The sequence below is a fragment of the Plasmodium gaboni genome, chromosome 10 (assembly GCF_001602025.1).
Source record: "Plasmodium gaboni strain SY75 chromosome 10, whole genome shotgun sequence".
In the NCBI taxonomy this organism is placed as follows: domain Eukaryota; phylum Apicomplexa; class Aconoidasida; order Haemosporida; family Plasmodiidae; genus Plasmodium; species Plasmodium gaboni.
Window position 1 is genome coordinate 1,230,269 of NC_031490.1, and position 22,720 is coordinate 1,252,988.

General features: G+C 19.3%; 9 protein-coding genes across 9 annotated transcripts in view; 5 read left to right on the forward strand and 4 right to left on the reverse strand.

The window, feature by feature from the left end:
* Positions 1-716: 716 nt before the first annotated feature.
* PGSY75_1034000 (putative Sec1 family protein) lies at positions 717-2,660 on the reverse strand (the record flags this gene model as incomplete). Its single annotated transcript, XM_018786110.1, has 1 exon — positions 717-2,660. One exon carries the CDS (start codon positions 2,658-2,660, stop codon positions 717-719), a length of 1,944 nt encoding a protein of 647 aa, XP_018641727.1.
* A 748-nt stretch (positions 2,661-3,408) lies between these two features.
* Positions 3,409-4,324, reverse strand: PGSY75_1034100 (hypothetical protein; the record flags this gene model as incomplete). Its single annotated transcript, XM_018786111.1, has 5 exons — positions 3,409-3,508; positions 3,610-3,674; positions 3,786-3,821; positions 3,901-3,929; positions 4,132-4,324. The coding sequence occupies 5 exons, from the start codon at positions 4,322-4,324 to the stop codon at positions 3,409-3,411; spliced, it is 423 nt and encodes a 140-aa protein (XP_018641728.1).
* A 418-nt stretch (positions 4,325-4,742) lies between these two features.
* On the forward strand, positions 4,743-5,390 carry PGSY75_1034200 (putative apicoplast ribosomal protein L27 precursor; the record flags this gene model as incomplete). Its single annotated transcript, XM_018786112.1, has 1 exon — positions 4,743-5,390. The coding sequence occupies one exon, from the start codon at positions 4,743-4,745 to the stop codon at positions 5,388-5,390; it is 648 nt and encodes a 215-aa protein (XP_018641729.1).
* A 1,163-nt stretch (positions 5,391-6,553) lies between these two features.
* On the forward strand, positions 6,554-8,131 carry PGSY75_1034300 (putative thioredoxin-like associated protein 2; the record flags this gene model as incomplete). Its single annotated transcript, XM_018786113.1, has 1 exon — positions 6,554-8,131. One exon carries the CDS (start codon positions 6,554-6,556, stop codon positions 8,129-8,131), a length of 1,578 nt encoding a protein of 525 aa, XP_018641730.1.
* A 528-nt stretch (positions 8,132-8,659) lies between these two features.
* Positions 8,660-10,555, reverse strand: PGSY75_1034400 (flavoprotein subunit of succinate dehydrogenase; the record flags this gene model as incomplete). The annotated part of the gene is made up of 1 exon (XM_018786114.1): positions 8,660-10,555. One exon carries the CDS (start codon positions 10,553-10,555, stop codon positions 8,660-8,662), a length of 1,896 nt encoding a protein of 631 aa, XP_018641731.1.
* Positions 10,556-12,085: 1,530 nt separating this feature from the next.
* Positions 12,086-17,505, forward strand: PGSY75_1034500 (hypothetical protein; the record flags this gene model as incomplete). Its single annotated transcript, XM_018786115.1, has 8 exons — positions 12,086-12,125; positions 12,253-16,180; positions 16,357-16,443; positions 16,562-16,614; positions 16,715-16,817; positions 16,943-16,999; positions 17,122-17,269; positions 17,374-17,505. The coding sequence occupies 8 exons, from the start codon at positions 12,086-12,088 to the stop codon at positions 17,503-17,505; spliced, it is 4,548 nt and encodes a 1,515-aa protein (XP_018641732.1).
* A 606-nt stretch (positions 17,506-18,111) lies between these two features.
* On the reverse strand, positions 18,112-19,050 carry PGSY75_1034600 (hypothetical protein; the record flags this gene model as incomplete). The annotated part of the gene is made up of 1 exon (XM_018786116.1): positions 18,112-19,050. One exon carries the CDS (start codon positions 19,048-19,050, stop codon positions 18,112-18,114), a length of 939 nt encoding a protein of 312 aa, XP_018641733.1.
* Positions 19,051-19,981: 931 nt separating this feature from the next.
* Positions 19,982-20,518, forward strand: PGSY75_1034700 (putative ADP-ribosylation factor; the record flags this gene model as incomplete). The annotated part of the gene is made up of 1 exon (XM_018786117.1): positions 19,982-20,518. The coding sequence occupies one exon, from the start codon at positions 19,982-19,984 to the stop codon at positions 20,516-20,518; it is 537 nt and encodes a 178-aa protein (XP_018641734.1).
* A 740-nt stretch (positions 20,519-21,258) lies between these two features.
* PGSY75_1034800 (hypothetical protein) overlaps positions 21,259-22,720 on the forward strand; it is a gene marked incomplete at both ends in the record, with an annotated part of 2,259 nt that continues 797 nt past the window's right edge. The window contains 8 exons of the mRNA XM_018786118.1: positions 21,259-21,311; positions 21,424-21,531; positions 21,625-21,769; positions 21,873-22,006; positions 22,113-22,200; positions 22,315-22,378; positions 22,466-22,515; positions 22,634-22,684. Coding sequence (XP_018641735.1) covers positions 21,259-21,311; positions 21,424-21,531; positions 21,625-21,769; positions 21,873-22,006; positions 22,113-22,200; positions 22,315-22,378; positions 22,466-22,515; positions 22,634-22,684 — 693 coding nt within the window. The remainder of the gene's footprint in view (positions 21,312-21,423; positions 21,532-21,624; positions 21,770-21,872; positions 22,007-22,112; positions 22,201-22,314; positions 22,379-22,465; positions 22,516-22,633; positions 22,685-22,720) is intronic.

Here is a 22,720-nt window from a genome sequence, read left to right on the forward strand (position 1 = left end):
AAAAAAAAAAAAAAAAAAAAAAAAAAATAATAAATAATATAATACGAAACAAATATACAACAAAATCAAAATATATATAAAAAAAAAAAAAAAAAAAATACATATATTTTGTACTTAATTTGATTCTAAAAAATTATAATAATCATACGTTAAAAGAATAAATTAACAAATTTAAAAAAAATAAACAAAATTAAAAATTAGTCATAAAATCAGTAAAGGTTGGTATAAAAATTGATATAATTAAGAATAACACTTTAAAAAAAAAAAAAAAAAAAAAAAAAAAAATTAAATGAAATGAAATGAAAGTAATTCCTACAATATATATATATATATATATATATATATATATATATACAAGCAGTTTGCTAATAAAAGATATTACATATATATATTATGATTTATTTATATTTTTTTGTGTGACCCCGTTTTATTGGTAAAAAATTCTTTTATATTTTATCCAAATGAATCATCAAATTGTAATATGTCACAATATATTTATATATACATATTAATGCTACCTTATTATGTTACAGATTATTTTGTTCCACACAGTACTCTTACACATGTTATCACAAAAAATATATATATATATATATATATATATATATATATATATATAATATATTAAGTTTATTCATTTTATTTGGTGATCGATTGTGAATGAATCGTCTTATATATAAAACATTTATCCATTTAAACACTCTCACTTTTTGGTACTACATAAGTGAAGCACCTATTTGATTTAACTCTTGAACAAAATTTTCTGGTCTAACAAAATCTGTGGTACCATAAATAATTTTTTTGTTTAATTTATCTTCGAGATCATTTAGAGCCGAGACCTCTATATAATTTCCTCCTCCGATAAGAAATATAATACATTCTTTAATATTTTCTTGTTTAATATATATTTTTTCATTTTTATTAGCAGTTGGTGGTGTTTTAGGGTCTATATAAATAAATTGATCATTTAATGCAGAAGGTTTATTTTCTAGTAATGTTTCAACAAGTTTAGTAATTTTGATTTCTCTTCTTTTGGGTAGTAAATTTTTTGCTCCTTGTAAGATATTATATCCTTTATCAATAAATATATTACTATAAGTATTTAATTGTTGTTTAAATGTAGTACTATTAGAATGATTTAATGATGTTGTATTAGTTACATTTATATTTATATTCATAGATTTATATTTATCTAATTGTTTAATAAATTGTATTGAAGATGTATCTATTTGTAAATTTTTTAATTGATTTATAAATGTATCAATAGTTTGTATATTCAAATTTTTTTTTTTTGCTAAATATAAACATAGAAATGCACGATATTTATCCATAGCATTTCCTTTTGAAGAATTTAAAATATTATTCATATATTGTATACAAGTCTTATCATTTAAACATTCAAAATCAAATTCATTTTCATAATATTTGTCTAATTCTCTTTCTTTTATTTCTTTAATTAATTCTGTTAATATATTTGTATGCATATCTAAAAGTCTTTTATGTTCTGTCATTTCTGGTAGTATATTCATAGCATTCATAAGTCCCCCCGTAATATTATTATTATTATTATTATTACTATTTATATTATTTGTATGTTCATTTTTATTAATATTTTTCATCTTTTCATTATAACTGTTTAAACATTCACTAATATTATTTGCCACATCAGGAAAAGGCTTATGACAATTATTTTGAAAAAAAGTATCATTTGTATCAATATCATATGATTTTATAATACAATTATTTGTATCCTTCTTATTAAAATAAGAACTATTCATATGATTTGTATTATTATTATTATTATTATTAACAGTTTGTATATTTATTTTATTTAATTTAATATCAAACACATCATGAATTAAAGCTTGATATGTCCACGCATGTTGAATCATAACACTCAAGTCAATTTCTCTATCTGCTAATATAAGTAATGGTCTCTGCACATTCTTTGAATTAAATACATAATTATTAGTATATCTCATATTTAATAGTTCATAAATTTTTTCATGTAATTTATGAGCTATCATTTTTGAAGGGTTAGATGAATTTGAAGAAACCCTAATAATAGGTACAACACCTAATGTAACTAAAAATGAGATTAAACCTTCTGTAATTTTATTCATAACATTTTGTATTAATTCATCATTTGTTTCATGTAATATCTTAAAACAATATGGAATATTTAAAGAAAAGGTACTACTTGATAAACTAATAAATTTAATATATCTATCTGTAATTTTGGATATATAAGATACAATATTATTTTTTACACATTCACTTGCAAAATATTCAAAATTTTCTTGACTAACATAAGATAAAAAATTTATATAATAACTACCATACATATTTTTTACCATGTCTTCAATAACTTTATCAATATTTTCTTTATTATTATCAATTAAATAAACAGCATTCACTTCTGGAATCGAATTTCTTTCTTTCTGAATATTCATATTTAATGTTACACCATGATGTCTTAAATTTCCTACTTTTAATAAGGGGGCTAAAATATTCTGTCCTTCTTTATCATATATTAATATTTTCCATATCTTGTCATGTGAGTAGTACAATATATTGCCTCTGTTATTTTCATTATACTCGTTTAAATTTAGCATACTAATGGCACTATTCTTCTGTTGTTCTTGAATGTTCAGGGACATTATATTCACAAAGTAATTTTCAAAAAAAAAAAAAAAATAATATGATACTATATACATAAAATAAAAGATATATATATATATATATATATATGTATATACATATATCCTTTAAAGATTAATTTTTAATTTGCATACTGGAATATTATCATAAAAATAAATTATCCTTTATAAATATAATAAGAATATTAAATAATATATAAATTTTTATAATTACATAACCATAATAATTGTATATACAATAATACCATAATCTCATGGTAATATATATATATATATTTTATATATATAATAAATCCTAGTTATAAATTTTTATTTTATATAACTTCAAATCTTTTTAACTTTTCTAATTGGAATAATTTCGAAAATAATAAATACAAAAAAAAAAAAAAAATATAATAAAATAAATATGTATCATAAATGCATATAAATATATATTACATATATATATATTTATTTATTTATATGTTCTCTTAAATAATCATTGTTATGTTATAAATATCCATATATTTTAATTTAACAATGATTTAAAAATTGTTTTAAAAAAAAATTAATATATATATATATATAATATACATACAATATATGATTTAATTTTTTTATAATATTTTAAAAAATTATTTTTAATTAACATAAGATACTTTTTATAATTATATTATATATATAAAATATACCTATGAAATAATATATTACATATATAAAATATATATTTATTCCTGTATATGGCATTACGTCCATTTAAATATGAACATTAAAGTTCTGCATTTTGTGGGACATATTTTTTCGTATAATTTATTAACGTTATTTCATAATAAATTTTCCCAATATTACCAATACTTATACCAATGCGCCTTGAAAAGATAAAAAATATCGTATGTATATATTTTCATATATATATATATATATATATGTTTAATATTAGATAGAGAGAAAAAAAGAATTCTTTTCAAACCTCAATTCACCAATACACATTCCTCTTAAACCTTTATTCAAAGGAGCAATATTATGATCTCCAACCTTAAAAATATATATATGAATAATATATATATATATATATTACGAATGAATAACACTTATAAAATTAAATTTAATATATATTCATATTTCTTTTCAACAGTATAATTTTACCTTAAATTTCTGTTTCGCATATCCGAATTGATAATCCTAATTCATTTGTAATGAATAAATAAAAATATATAAATGTACATAAACATATATTTATAAATTTTATATTATGACTAACTGATAATATATGAGGCATAATATTGACGCCTGGTGCTATATATTTATTAAAAAAAAAAAAAATAAATAAATAAATATTATATATATATATATATATATATATATATATATTTATATATTTGCATACATAAAATTATACGTAAACGTAATATTATTAAACTATATTACAAAAATAAAAAAATATTGTTTTCTTTAGATCAATGTAAAATAATTGTATGGTTAATTTCCTTACAAAATGTTCTCATTTCTATTTCTGCTTCATCATCCATTTCTAAGCCACAATTGAGAGAAGATTCTTTCAATACACGAACGCTAAAATTATTTTTTTTTTCATATTCATTTAATGTAATATAAGTCTCCTTATCACATATTACTAATGTTAAAATGTAAAATGTGAAGAAGTAAATATATGTACATTTCATCATTTTAATTAATTCAAATATAAAACAAATGAATTAATAAATATATATAAATATATATTGTATATTTATTTTTTTTTTTAAATATCATATATATAATGAAACATTTTTGCTCATTCTTGTACACTAATCAACCATAGTATTATATATATATATATATATATATATATATATAATATTTACAATTTATTATTTACTAAATGGTTATTTAAATGTATATTTTATAAAATTATAAATATATCATATATTCAAATTTTTTTTTTTTTTTTTTTTTTTTTTTATATGGCGTTTATGTATTGTATAAACGCGCGTATTTAACACTTTGATACAAATGTGTATTGTTACAATATAACTGGAAGGGGAGAAAATAAAAAGAAGTATATATGTTAAGCTGATCATAAATACTCAATCAAAGAACATAGAAATGAAAACTAAGGTTGTAATTATTTATTTTTTAGTATACATTACATGTGTTATATTGGCAAAGTCAAAAAATAATAACCTTAAAGTTACGAAGGCATATTTAAGATATGGAAAGAATGATCAGAATATTCAAAATAGGGAACGAAAAAAAAAAACTCATATGTATTTGAATAACTCCGCTTTGTTGCCATCAAAGAATAATAGCATACATAAAACATTTTTTAAATATAATAAAATTATTGATCAAAATAATGACAAAGAATTGTTTATGAAAACATTTTTTAAGAATGGGAAAATAATAAAATTTAGATATACTCATGAATTGTGGGCAAAAAAAAAAGGAGTAGGAAGTACTAAAAATGGTAGAGATAGTAATCCAAAGAATTTGGGAGTGAAAGTATTAGGTAATAATTTTGCACATGCTGGAAATATTATAGTTAGACAAAGAGGACGTACTTTTAAACCTGGTAATGGAGTAAAACAAGGAAGAGATTTTACACTAATAGCTGTTAAATCAGGAAAAGTCCATTTTTTTAACCGTGTTGTAAGTATTATTGATGTTAGTGAACCAAAACCATTGACATTCAAGGATATATATCAAGAAAATCCTACCATTATAGGTTTATCAAAAATGTGGATGTCAGCTTAATATAAGAAATAGAAAAATGTTGTTTTTTTTTTTTTTTTTTTTCAATCTCTATTATATACTAAGTCCTATATTTTAACTTATTATTTTGTTTTTATTTTATTTTATGATTTTTTTTAGTATACCTTTTTAATTTTTTGTTTGTTTTTTTGTTATATTATTTTTTTTTTTTTTTGTTGTTTTTTTGTTATATTTTTTTTTTTTTTTATGTAATTTTAAACTTATTATTTAAATAATATATGTTTATAAGATATAGACAAATAATACATCTTCAAAATATGTAATTCTTGAATAAGTTATTTAATTTTTGTTGGTTGTAAAAATATATTATTTTAATAAATAATATCAGATATGTGTTTTATATAGAACAATGAATAATAAAACGAATATAATTGTTCTATAAACATTTATTATTAAATCATTATTTTTTTCTCAAGAATAAAATAAATAAATTAGTATAAGTTTTGAAAATTATGAGCGGTTCATATATTTTTTTATTAAGTAGCCAAAATTAAGAAAAAAAAAAAAAAAAAAAAAAAAAAAAAAAAAAAAAAAAATAAAAAAAAAAAAAAAAAAAAAAAAAAAAAAAAAAAAATAATAATAATAATAATAATAATAATCATATTTTGGCTTGTTCTTTTTTTGATATCATAAATATAAATATATATATATGTATTTATTCATTTTTGTTTTTTATTTCATGAAAAGGAATATTAATAAAATAACTCCATATATTATATCCATTAAAAAAATTATATATTTTTTTAAAAATTCAATTTAAGAAAATATATATCTATATATGTGTGTGTCTGTTTATACAATCCATTTTATTTTATTATTAAAAGGATTATTTACCTTTTTTTTTTTTTTTTTTCTCATTATAATGTAGAAATTATATTATTTTTAATAAATGTGTTGTCCCAAATGTTATTTCATTGTCATTTATTTATTACACAAAATATATTTGTATTAATCTTTTAGTTAGTTTTTTTTTTATTTGTATTTATTTATTTATTTATTTATTTATTATTTTAATTTTTGTTTTTGCTATTTTTTATCTTCCTCTTTCCATATTTAATGATATGTATATATATATATAATTTTATAATTGTTTCGTTTTTTATTTATATCATATAAATTGATAAATAGAAACATAAAAATTTCCAATGAGTCAAAATAAAATCTATAAAACCAATTATGGATATAACAATCCAATTTTGTTAAATAAAAATGAACGAAATATAAATACGTATGTCAACCAAAAGACAATGACCAATAAATTATTAACAACATATAATAGAAGTCCATTGCAATCAAATTATGATTCTTACATTCCTAAGATTATACATAATTCTACAATTAAAAAACAAGGTGCAATAAATAAAAATGACGTAGATAAAATATACAAACCAAATTATATTGATGTGAATAATTTATCTAACTCCAAATATATTCTGTCTAAAAATACACCTGAATATATAAATGGGAAAAAACAAATGATAAACATATTTGATAATATCAAAAATGAGGAAAGGAATAAAAGTATTAATTATTATAAACATAATAATATTATTAAAATACCTTCAAGTTATAATTCAAATAATGCAAATAATATAAAATCAAATAATGTTAATGATGGTGTATTACAAGTTCAAAAAGGTAGTATACAATATGATGCTAAAAATATGAATACATTTCATAACAAAAGTAATGCAAAAGGTAAATTTATTAAAAGATTAAATAATATCAAAAATAAAGAAGTAGCATCCAATGTGGATGACATAAAATTATTGAATAAATCTTTGCCCGTTAAAATTAGCTCACGTATAAAGACAAATTATGAAAAAAGTAATATTTTAGATCATAATAAAAATACAAATGTTAAGGTAAGTAAAATTTCTATTGAAAATAAAAACAATAATATAAGAAAAAAAGAGAATATGAAATTGTCCCCAAAATATGGAATTAATAATAAGGATCATAAAAATATGATTATAGAGAGTGTCAAGGTAGTTAAGAACCCCAAAGAAATTACAAAAAAAAAAACAAAGATTGTACAAAATAAATATAAGAATCCATTACCAAGTTACATATGTTTAAATTTTCACGACAATTCATTAAATTTAAATAATGGTCTCAAAATGTTTAATGATATGATAGCTGTTGATAAGAATCAAAAGATCAAAAAATGGAATGGGTATGAATGGGATAAAATGGAAAAAGATTTTCATTTTTTAATAAAAGCACGATATGATAATAAAGGAAATATATGGTGTATAAATAATTCTTATGAAGTTTTGAAAATTATGAGAAATAAATTAAAAAATTTTGGACATATGGGGAAGGAAGAAATTATCGACATTGGATTTGACAAAAAAAATATATTATGGTGTATAAACCGTAAAGGACAATTATTAAAATGGGTTAAAACAAAATGGGATAATATAGAATACAAGGGTTTTCATAAATTAATATGTTTATCATTTGATAAGAAAGGAGAATTATGGGCAATTAATTTGAAGAAGGAACTAGCCATGTGGGATAAGAAAAATAAATGTTGGGATGAAAAATGTATTAAGGATAATTTGAAAATATCTTGTATAGATTTTGATGGAGATGGAAAGTTATGGGTAGTTTCTAATTCAGGTGCATTATTAACATATTCAAAAGATCAATGGATAAATTTTGGATTGGTTTGCTTGGAAGAGTTAATATGTATAAGTTTTAAAAAATTGCAAGAATGAAAAAAAAAAAAAAAAAAGAAATGTAAAAGGGGTAAAGTTCAATATATATAATATGAAAAGATACAAAAGGATATGTTAAGCGCACAATATACGATTAACACTAATATTTATTTTATTGCTGATTTTACTTTTTTTTTTTTTTTTTTTTTTAAATAAAATAATAATTAAATAAATAAATATATTTAAGGTGTATGTTAAATGATTTGTAATAATCAAGAAAATATTTTTTACTATGATTATTTTTGATTACATATATAAATATATATATATGTATATACTGACCAAACAAATAAAGATTAGTTTACTTGAAAAAAAAGGAAAAGAATATATGAACAAATATAAAGCAATAATAAATTAAAATATTTTGAATTATTAAAAAGAAAAATATATATATATATATATATATATGTATGTATTTTTTTTTTTTTTTTATGCTATTGATTTATTATTTTAAATAAATAATTTTATACATACGAGGATATTAAAAAATGTCTTCATAATTATAAAAAAATATTATATAGATATATATTAATAAACACGTTTAACAGGAGGTACATATTCCATTTCATTATCTAATGGTTTTGTTATGACATCCCTGTAAGTTGTAAAATATTTAGTATTTTCAATATTTCTGTCAGTCATCCATGTTAAGGAATGTTTTAAATAGTTTTTATCATCTCTTTCTGGGAAATCATCACGAGCATGAGCACCTCTTGATTCTTTTCTTTCAACAGCTGCTAATATGGTTTGTGATGCGAGTGTTAGTAAATTTTCTAGTTCAAGTGTTTCTAATAAATCTGTATTCCATGTTAAGGTTTTATCACTAATTTGTATATCTTTAAAAATGGAGCATATTTCAAGAATTTGTTTATAACCTTCTTGTAATAAAGGTCCAATTCTAAAAACAGCAGCATGTTTTTGCATGCATATTTGCATTTTTTTTCTTAATTGAGATGTTTGTATACTACCTTTATTAAATCTTATATGATCTAATCTTTGTATAGATTCTTCACCTATATTAGTATTAGCATTTATTTTAGGAATGTTGGGTTTATCTATTTCCATAATAGTTAGTGCAGCTCGTTTACCAAAAACGACAATATCTAAAAGTGAATTTGCTCCTAAGCGATTGGCTCCATGAACAGATGCTGAAGCAGCTTCTCCAGCAGCATAAAGACCTTTTACAATAATATCTTCATTTGATTTATTAGTTTGTTTATTAAAATTTACATTTTGTGTTAATACTTGTGTTTTATAATTAGTTGGAATTCCTCCCATATTATAATGAACTGTTGGTAACACAGGAATATATTGTTTAGTTACATCAACTCCTGCAAAAATTTTTGCAGTTTCCATTATACCTGGTAATCTTTCTTTTAATGTTTCATATGGTAAGTGTGTTAAATCTAAATATATATGATCTGAATTTGGTCCACATCCTCTTTGTTCATTAATTTCTATTGTCATAGCTCTACTAACAACATCACGACTAGCTAAATCTTTAGCTTTAGGTGCATATCTCATCATAAAGGCTTCTCCTTCTTTATTTCTTAAAATACCACCTTCTCCTCTACATCCTTCAGTAATTAAACATCCAGCTGGATATATACCTGTTGGATGAAATTGTACAAATTCTAAATCTTGTAATGGCAATTTACTTCTAGCTACAATAGCATTACCATCTCCGGTACATGCGTGAGCAGATGTGCATGACAAATAAGCTCGACCATAACCCCCTGTAGCTATAACAGTATGTGGTGTAAAAAATCTATGTATTTTTCCATCTGCTATATTAATACAGATTACACCAATACATTCATTAGAATTTAACATAAGTAAATCTAAAACAAAATATTCTACAAAAAATATACAATTATAAGATAACGATTGTCCATATAATGTATGTAACATAGCATGTCCAGTTCTATCAGCAGCGGCAGCACATCTATAAGCTTGTCCTCCTTTTCCATATTTTAAACTTTGTCCTCCAAAAGCTCTTTGATATATTTTACCATCTTTTGTTCTTGAAAATGGAAGTCCAAATTCTTCTAATTCTAAAACAGATTCAGGAGCTTCTCTACACATATAATGAATAGCGTTTTGATCTCCAAGCCAATCTGAACCTTTAATTGTATCATAAGCATGCCATCTCCAATCATCTTCAGTCATATTACCTAATGCTGCATTTATTCCACCTTGAGCAGCAACAGTATGTGATCGTGTTGGAAACAATTTACTTATACATGCTACCTTGTATTTATTTTTTGATAATTCCAATGCAGATCGTAATCCAGCACCTCCCGCCCCCACAATTACTGCATCATAATGATGATCAATTATATCATATGCTTTCGATTTAATATTTGAGAATCTACAAAAACTTGATTGCATAAATCTTAGATATTTTTTATTATTCCTAATCATACTTTACACATATTTTTAATTATTCTCTATTCAGAAAAAATATTAAAACAATAAATATAAATGGTAAAAAAAAAAAAAAAGTATAAAAATACCCCACAAGGGAAATTTTGAATTGCTTTAACGTTTATATGTTATTCTATATAAATAAGTATTTAGAACCCATTTTATATATATCTCTTTCTTTTTTTCATATACAATGTAATGATTATATTATATATAATATAAATGATTCAAATGTAAAGTTATTAAGAAATATATATATATATATATATATATATATATATATATACATATATTTTTTTTTTTTCACACAATTAAGTAATATTTAAAAAATATTATATTAACTCTCATCAAAGGAGCATTATATTAAATGATATACAAGAATTTTATGAAATATGAATACATATATGTATATGTATATATATATATATATATATATACATATAATCTCTATATATTATGCCTCTTGATAAAAAAAATAAAATAAAATAAAATAAAAAAAAAAAAAAAAAAAAAAATAATAATAAAATAATGAATTTTTATATACATTATACAGAATATATATTATTTTTTAATTTTTGTTTATATATATTTTGATATATAAAAGAAAATTATTTATAAATGCTACTTTAAAATGAGTTCATAATATTTTATTATATTCTTATTAAAAATATATATATATATATATATATATATGGGTGAATCAAATTTGTAGAATATTAAGTATATTGAGGAATACATAAATTTATTCTTTTATTAAATTAGTTATAATATAAGAAATATTAACATACAAAATATAAAAAATATATTTATAATATGTATACACACATATATACATATATATATAATATTTATATATAATATTATAAAAATTAAATATTCAAACTTTTAAATATTATTAAAGTGTTTATCTTATTATAACCTTTTTGAATAATATGTATATATATATATATATATATATTATTGATGTAAGTATATAAGTACTTTATAGTTAAGCTTTAAATTTTATTACAATTTTATAAATATATTATGTGTACATGAAAATATAATATTATATATTTAATTTATATCTAATATATGTAACATATAAATTAAAGAATGGTTGTAATAAACATGAAAGAATAATATATAATAATATATATATTGAAGACTTATATTATATATATATATTTCTGTTTAATGTATACATATGTTTATATATATTTATTTAAAAAATAAAATTGTGTATTATAAATAACAAAAAAGTACAGACATATATATTGTTATATAAAATTAATAACTTTTATGAATATTATGAATATGTGTTAAAAAAAATAATTATATACATATATATATATAATATATATTTTTATTTATTTATATTTTCATTTTAAGGAGTTGGTTTTAAATTTTAAAAAAAAGTTCGTTTTGTTACATAACAACCATGATAAAGTGTAATGCTTTTGTTCTCATTTTGTTCTGTTTTGAATTTTCTTTTTTTTCTAAATAAAAATAATAATTATAAAAAGAAAAGAATAATATATATATAAAATGGTAAACCAAAAAAATGGAATTTTATCAAAGTTAACAGGTGATAAAAATATAAGAAAATAATTGTGAATATTATTTATAATGTAGGTATATCTATTTATAGTCACATATATATATATATATTATATTTATGTGTTGTTTTATTTTTGTTTCTTTTTTTTTTTCAGGTTTAACATATAACCTTTTTAAGCTTAATATTGAAGACATAAATGAAGAAGTTGATGAAAATATAAACCCCTTGGAAAAGGCAATATTATATGGGAATAGCGGTGTAAAATGTCGAAAAATATTATTTTTAAAAGATATAATGAAATTATTAAACCAAATAAATTATGAGAATTTTTTAAAATATATCTATCCATTAGTTGTTAAATTAAGTAATGATGATATAGAAATACAATATGAAGTATGTAATCGTATTGGAGATTTATGTGCATATTTAATACAAAATAATAATCATAATGATGGATGTACTGATATAATGAAATTATTATTTCCTATTGTTGAGAGATTTATAAAAAATAATGAAAATAAGAATATTATAGAAACTATAATGAAATCATTACTTATATTGTCTACACATATAAATTGGAAATATCGGCAGAAATTTATTTTGCCTTTTATATTATCTTTAATTTCTAATGAGAAATATAAATATATTGGTTTTATATTATTAATAAAACTGTGTTATATATTTGAAAGAAATATATTTTGTTCTTTTTTAATACCATCCATAAAATTATTGTTAAAGAAAAAAGATGATTTAGAAAATAAAATATATATTTCTTGTTATCTATATAATATATGTAAAATGTTAAAAGAGGAAGATGATTTATTTCATATTTTTCTTCTCTTAAAAAATTTATGTAATCATCAAAGTGATACTATAAAAATAATTAATATATTTAATTGTACTCATATATCCTTGTTATATTCAAAAAATATCTTTTTCTATTTTTTTGTACCTTTATATAATCATTTCTTAAAGAATGAAAATATATATGTTTTTTATTATTCTCTAATTAATTTATTCTATTTTATTTGTATCTTTGAAGATATCAATTTAATACACCCTTATTATATTCATAAAATGATATTCTTTTTTAATAATATGTTTTCTTCTCATACATTTACCTTAAATTATCTTAACGAAACAGCCAAAAAAAAAAGTAATTATTTCTTTCTCAATAATAATAACGTAAATGAACAAAATGGATTTAATCATATAACTCATAAGTATCAAGTAAGTGCCTTACATAACAGCAATAATATGAATAATAATCTGAATAACAAATTAAGTGAAATAAAAGAAAATGATATCATATATAATTCTATATATGAACAGGATAAACAAAATGAGGAACCATGTTTAATAATTGATGAAATTGAAGATATGGATAATGCTATGAAAATAAAAGGAATCTCTGACAATTTGTATGATATAGATGTTTCATATTCCAAACCAGAAGCAATAATACAAGATTCATTAAATGAGTGTGAAAAATTAATAAAAACAGAAAACAACGTAGCTGAATGTTTATCTGTAAATAGCGAGAAGGAAAATAAAAATCAAAACTTTTATATTATGCACGAACCATATAAATGTGCACAAATATATGAACCGAATGGAGATATATCCGAACATAATGTGGATATTCAAAAAAATAATGTAAGAATTTTTGAGAATAATGAAATACTGAATGGTAATAATTATCAAATGTGTGAAATGAAAGAAAAAGCACACACATATAGTAATCAGAATAATCAGAAGGGTGAAGATTTAAATGAAAAATTATGTAACGAGCTATATATAGAAAATCATAAAAAGGATTCTTATAATATTAAAAATAATATGAATATGATTACTCATTTAAATAACATAAATAAAGAAACAGAGATAAACGGACAAATATTTAATAATGAATTAAAAGATATATGTAATAAAGAAGAAAGTGAGAAGGATAAATTAAAATATAATGATGAATATGTAGAAGGAACTCTTAAAGAAAACTATGCAAATGAAATAATAAATCATACATTTATTACAAATAGTTTTAAAAATGATAATGAGAATAATCCTTTATATATAGAAGATAAGAGTAATATTATTTATATGAATAAATTAAATAAATCCAAAAGAGATAATAATATAAATAAGGATGAAAATTTACATATGGAACATAAAAGTATTCCATATATAGTAAATGAAAATATATCAAATGATGTTCTTTTAAAGAATGATTGCCAATTTTTAAATGATACTTATAGCATAATACCTTCCATTTTTTATAATAATAATTTATTTAATGATCTTATAATAAATAATAGCCATTTTAGTATAAGCATAAAACAATTTTTTGAAATGTATTCTAATAATTATAAGTTTAAACATGTTGTTATAGAAAATAAGGAAAATATTGATTCTATAGATTCTAATGGTCCATTTGATGATGATAATAATACGATAAAAAACATTCAAAATATGAATAATATGCATGATAGAAATAATTCAGATTATGATTACAATACATTTTATATCCACATGAATGATAAAGTTTTACAAGATATAGATAATACATTTATAAATGATAGAAATATAGATATTGATATAATCAAAAATTGTTATTATAATGAAGTCGAATTAATTAAGAAGAATGTGGCATATGGTAAAATGTTTGTTAAGAGAAAAAATGAGGATAATAAAAATAAAAATAAAAACTTGAGCAGTGATAATATAAATTATAATAATGATGAGACGGAAGATATATATAATGTAGAAAAAATTGATATTGATTCGATAAAACAGAAATTTCTATTTGATAGTACAAATAATGTAATTGTATCACATAATATAAATGCAGTATATATAACAGCACTTCATTTACCTTTATTAATATTAGTGTTTAAAGAATATTTCTTTCGTTTCTTTTCTCATATATTTTATTTTATATGTACATATCCATATTATATTATAAGGAAGACCATGGCATATAATTTTTACGACATTTTAAAGAACTTTTTCCATTCTGAATTTTTACAAATTGACATGGACAAATTCAAGAAAAGGGGAAATGAAAAGAGATTTAATAAAATATTACAAAAGAGAAATAATATGTTATATAAAGAAAAGGTGGGAAAAAATATATTATCAGAAGAATGTGTGAAGGATACAATGAATAGTAATAATAATAAAGGTAGGAGTGGTACGAAGAAGGGATCACTAGATATACAAATAAATACAATGTTTAATAATGATTATGCGACTTATTATAATATGAGAAGAATACAAAATATGGTGATAGCTGATGAGAAATTAGAAAAGGACAATGATGATAATAATATGGAAAAATCTGACAAAGACGAAAAAGAAAATAATATTACGGAAGGTGATTTATTTAAAGAAAATATCAAAATAGAAGATAATATATATAGCGAACATGTATTAATAGATAATGAAAAAAGATATGAGAATGAAAAAAATCTAGAGGATAATATATATCAATGGAGTGAAAAAAATGTAGAGGATAAAATATCTCAATCGAGTGAACAAAATGTAGAGGATAATATATATCAATGGAATGAAAAAAATGTAGAGGATAAAATATCTCAATCGAGTGAAAATTATATTACTGATTCAAATAATTATGAGAAACATATTAGAAAGCTTCAAAATCATATAAATGTCAATTTATATGAAAGTGATTTTTTTGTGAATGAAGAAAATGAGAATTTTTTTTTTTATAAACAATTTCTTATGAAATATGAGAATATGTATAAACGTCATATACAAACATTTAAAAAATATTATAAAGAACATGATTCTCCATGTTTTTTTTTTCATTTTTTTATATATTATTTTTTGAATGATACGAATGTTTTGGTTAAAAAGGCTATATTAAAAAATTATGACAAAATCATAACTTTTTTTCCTTATCATATAAAGCTAATACTTATATCATATTTGTACAATGTTATAGATTATAAGATATTAAATTATTCATTGAGAAAACGAGTGTCCAAAATTGTTTTTAAAATTTTGAAAAATGTGAATGATGCGAAGATAATAAGAGAATATATATTTCCTATATATTTGAAGTGACAAAAAAAAAAAAAGAAATATACATATATATATATATATATATATATATATATATATATATTTATGTTGTGTATATATTTTTTGTATTATTGTTTTATATGTGAAATTTATTTATATTTTTTTTTATTTTTTATTTTTTATTTATTTTATTTTATTTTTTTTTTTTTTGAAGGTTGTGTAAAGATGATGTGGCTACCATTAGAACATACACCGCTAGTTATTTTTATATCATTTTACAGAAAGGATGCCCAAATCTTTAGTAAAAATATGAAATATTTAATTATATATATATATATATTTATTTATTTATTTATTTTTTTTTGTCCGTATGTATTATTTGGCACATACTTTATTTTATTATTTCATTTTTGTTACAGCAAATTTTTTAAGGGTAAAGGAAAAATATTAGACATAGAAGAATACGAGAAAGGTTACATTATTCTTTTAAAAAAATAAAATATAATAATAAATGATATGTTTTAATAATAAACATTCCCTTTTTAAATATTTCATTTGTTCTTAACATACAGATATATTTGTATCGAATGAGGATGGTTTTAAATTAAAATGTGAAGATTTTACTCGTGGGCAGGAAGTTCTGTTAATAAGAAAAATTATTAATATATTTGCCATGTAATAATAAAATAATGGGATATTTATATATAAACATATTTATATATTTTTTATGATACATGAAAAAAAAAATATAATATATATATTTTATTATTTATTCTATAAATGTTCATTTTATTATATAGGAGCAAATATTATTATGACAGGCAAATTTTTATAAACATTTGTGACGGAATAATTAGGTAATGACAAATAAATAAATATATATAATATATATATATATATATATATATATATATATATATATAATATTTGAGTATATGCAATTTATATTTAATAATCCACATTCTATATCATTTTATAGTGAATGCCCTATCAACTTATTTTTGTTATACTTTTTGAACCCATTTATTAATTTATCTGATGATAAAATTCAAGTAGTGAGAATAACGTGGGAAATGTGCGTTTACAGTCAGCTGAAAAAGAAAGGAGACTTTTCAAATATAGCAAATGTAAAAAGTGGAAATGTGTATAATATGAATAATATATATATATATATATATATATATATATATATTATACATATATATCATATTATATTTAATTACATTTATAGGTATATAATAAATTGGAAGAGATGTATTTGAAATATGGTAAAACGACTATAAGCAAAATTAATCCTATAAAATATAATAACCCAGATAGCACATTTATTGTATCTTTTGATCTCCATCATATTAGTAATTAACTTTTTCATATATGTATATATTTATTTTGATTAATTGTACAAAGAGTACAACAAAATAAATATAAGTATATTATATATATATATATATATTAAATTATTATAGTAGGTTTTGTTTGCGCATTTTATTAATATGCATATTTTTTGTGTATATATTTTAATCATAACATTTGTTGTATATAATATATATATATATATATATATATATATATATATTTATGTTATATTTAATTACTCCTTCTTTTTTAATTTGTTTTTAACGATAATTCCTTTATGTCTTATGTTCAATAATTAAGAGAAAAGGGGATATTTATTATTATTTTTTTTTAATTATTAAGTAAACGTTTTTTTTTTTTTTTTTTTTTTTTTCATTAGACAATATATTTTTAAATATATATCACAAAAAAAAAGGAGACATATAAATATATATATATATATATATATATATATATGTGCATATACATATAAATTTTTCTGTTAATTAAAAATAGAAAAAAAAAAAAAAAATTAATTTTATCCATTATAGAAATAATGAAATGCATTATATAATTACTATCCATAAATAATAATATAATATATATATATATATATATATATATTTTTTTGTGTTCATTTTGGATATGCTTTTATTAAAATAATATGATTGTTATTTTGAATGTGTCTAAAGATTTCATCAATTATTGATATATTTCTAATGTGATTTAATATAAAATTAATTTTGATATATAAATGTAAGGAATATTTTGTTTCATTTAATTTTTGTGTATTTAAAAATTTGGTTATTTTGTTGGATTCGTAATTTTTAAATATTTGTTTATCATAATGGTTATGTTGATCTTCTTGTTGTTCGTCTTGAATATTAGATATATTATTTTTATTTTTTTTTTTTTGTTTTTTCATTTTTATGTTTCTAGTTTTTATATGATCATGTGTGTTGTATATTAGAAAAATATCTACAGGTGATCCAGTTGATAAAAACTTTTTAATATAATTTATTTTTCTAATTATATCATTCATTTCACAATTATAATAAATTTGAATTTTTTTTGTTTTTGTACACGGATCAAAGTTGTAGCTTCTTGGATGTATATAAGTTGAATTTTTAATTTGTGCTATTTGTTTGTTTAATAAACCATGTATTTTATTTGAATTGTTATTATATATATTGTTATTATTGATGACATTATTAGTTACGATGTCATTTTTATCCTTATCATTTGATGGTATATATAATTTTTTATTATTTACTATATGATTTTGTCTTTCATTAATATTAATAAATGTTGTAAATTTTTTTCCTATATTGTAAAATGTTTTCTTCGTATGAGCAAGGAAATAATAATTTAGGCATTTTAAATGGGTTTCATAATTTTTATATATTTTTAAATTATTATTTTCATTTTTCAAATGGTTCCCTTTTTTATATAACGGTAAGTTAACAAAGTGACAACAAAACAGCCTGTTATAATTATATACATAGTTGAATATGTGTATTGGATAAATAAGTATATTTTTTTTTTTTTTATGGAAATCAATACAAATGTTCATTATATGAACATAACGATGTAACTATATAAATATATATATATATATATATATATATATAAATACATATATCTAATCATTTTGTGAATTATTAGTTTCTCCCGATGGGGGTCTATACATATATTAACACAAGAATATAAATATAAAAAAAAAAAATAAGTTATACATATATATATGTGTTTTTTATAAATAAAGGATAAAATAATAATAATAAAAAAAAAAAAAAAAAAAAAAAAAGAAAAAAAAAAACATATATATTTTACATATATATATATAATATATATGTATGTATTTTATTTAATGTATTATATATATATATGTACAATATATATTATATATATATGTTTTCCCGTATCATATAATGGCGAGTGGTAAGTTATGAATAAAGTTACAAAAAAATGTATATTTATAAATAGTAATACAATTATTATATGTTAATTGTATATATTTTAAAAAATTGGGAGAAATATTTAAGAAAAAATAATTGATAAATATGAATAGAATTTTTATGTGTGTAATTTCCTTTTCATATTGTTTAAAAGAAATGTAAGAAATAATATGAATATTATATATCTTAAGAGAGTATATAAAGTAACACACAATAAATAAAATAATAAAAGTCTAACATTAAATATAAATATAAAAATATATATATATTTATATATATATAATATAAATATATTGTATTATACCACTTTTAAAAGTACTTGTGCATAAAAAATAAACACATTTTAAAGGAATGTAATATAATACGATAATATGTTTAAAGAAATATAATATACAATAATAAATATAAATAAATAAATATATATATATATATATATCAAAATACAAGTGGTATAATATCTAATATTGAAAATTGGATAATCAATGTACATTTAAAATAAATCATATATATATATATATATATATATATATATTATCATTTGTAAAGATGGGATTGATATTTTCATCTATTTTTGCTCGGTTGTTCTCAAATAAAGAAGTCCGGATCTTAATCTTAGGTTTAGACAATGCAGGAAAAACTACGATATTAAATAGATTACAACTAGGGGAAGTAGTTCAAACAATACCCACTATTGGTTTTAATGTGGAAACAGTAAATTATAAAAATTTGAAATTACAAGTATGGGATTTAGGAGGACAGTCATCCATTAGACCATATTGGAGATGTTATTATAAAAATACGAATGCAATTATATATGTTATTGATAGTTCAGATAGTGAAAGAATAAATAATACAAAATATGAAATTAATATGATATTAAAAGAAATAGATTTAGAAGGTGTTCTCTTAGTTATTTTTGCTAATAAGCAAGATATACAAAATGCTCTTTCTATTGCTCAAATATCAAAAGATTTAAATTTAACATCAATAAGAGATAGGCAATGGGCTATTTTTAGTACAAGCGCTACAAAAAATATTGGTATTACTGAAGCATTAGATTGGCTAGTCAATAATATAAAATAAAAATTATATAATAATTACACCGTCTCTTTCCTTTTTTAAGTATATTCATAGAAATGATATATAATTAATACATACATGTATATATATATATATATATATATATATATATATATATATTATGTGAACACATTAATGATATATTTGTTTTAATATGTAATAAGTATTTATTTTATACCTTTTTAAAGATTATATATATTTTATCATTCATATGAATATTATTTGTAAAAGCCCTCCTTTCCATTTATGAATTAATTTTAACTATATGTAATATGTTTAAATTATGAAATTATACATATAAAAATGTTTTATTAAATTTTATTATATTCATTAATATATTTATTTTTTGGGGGTACACCCTTCAAACATCTTGTTAAGCAAAATATATATATATATATATATATATATATATTATATATATTTTTTTTTTTTTTTTATTTATTATTTTTTTGTTTATTGTTTTATTAATTGTTATAGTATCATATAAGATTTACACCTTATTAGTTTTGTATTATTTAATTTTTTTTTTTTTTAAATCAATATATAAAAATATGATATTATTATAAGATTAAAAATATATATATATATATATTTTTTCTTTTCTTTTTTTTTTTTTTTTGTGAAAAAATATGTGGTAGGAGTTTCTATAAACTTATTTTTCTTTTTTTATTTTATTTTTTTTCCCAAATTATTTTGTTAATAATTATAAGCTAATTTTTTTTTTTAACTATCTTAATGACAATATGATAGTAAAGAGAAGAATAGGTTTTTCCATTATATCCATAAGTCGTAGATAGTAGGAGAATACAAAAAAAGCAGTTAAATATAATATATGATTATATATAGTATAAAAATTAATACATGAACTATTAATCATATAAATATACATATTTTTTGTTTCTTTTCAGCTTTAATACTTCCTTGATTAAAGCAAAAATAGATATCTTGGAAAATTATGCGAAAAAAAATCAGTTACACAAATTAAGAATGGATGACCTTTTTGAGGTTTTTAAACTGTACTTTTTTTTAATATAAGAAAATATGAGATAAATTTATATGATATTTTTTTTATCTTTTATCAATATATATATATATATTATTTTGTATAGATCTAAGACAGATGAAGATTATAAACTATCTTTACATTTATTGAATGTATACTACAATTTTGGAAGGAATTTAAATACTCAACAAGATGTTAATTTGTTTTTTATTTTTATTTTAAGAACAAATCAATTAAATGAGGCAAAAGATGTAATACAAAAATTTATATATATATATATATATATATATATATATTTCATTGCATACATTTTTGTTTTCTATTTCCTTTCTGCTCTTTTTTTTTTTTTTATAGCTCTTGAAATATTTTAATGGATGGCTCCTATGTCCTCCTTCTAACAAATATATATTACTATGTATGGAAGAATTTTTTAAGAAAAAAAAATATTATGATGTTAGGGAAATTTTTTCCTGCATCAGAGAAAATAGGTAAAAAAAAAAAGAAATTTCTATTATACTAATGAGAAGGGAAATATTATATATATATATATATATATATATTTATTTATTTATTTATTTTTTTTTTTTTGGTTAGCCAAATTAAGTTGGACAGTTCCTTTTATAGCATAACAATAAAATCAATGCTTATGTTGAAGAATCATTCCATTGAGGAAGCTATAATAGTTAACATTTTGAAAGAATGAAATATGAAAAAAAAAAAAAAAAATTTATCTTAATAACATAAGATATATATATATATATATATATATATATATATATATTTTTTTTTTTTTTAGATTTATAATGATTCGTATAATATGTCTATATATTTAACAAATGAAATACACAATTTATTATTAGGTAATATATGTGTAAATGAAAAATATATATAGTACTTATATAATATTATATATTAATTTATTTTTATTATTCTTTTTTAAATGTTAGAGCATAATTTATATTATTATCATAAAGCGAAGAGTAAAGAGGAATCAACGGTAACATAAAATAATATATAATTTTAACTATTTTTTTTTAAAAATGTGTATTTAAAAAATATATATATATATATATGTATATGAGTTTTTTTTTTTTTTTTTTTTTTTTTTTCTTAAGGAGAATATTAGAACACTGGAATATTATGAAGAGAACATAAAAAATATTATAGTAATGAAATAAGAATATATATATATATATATATAT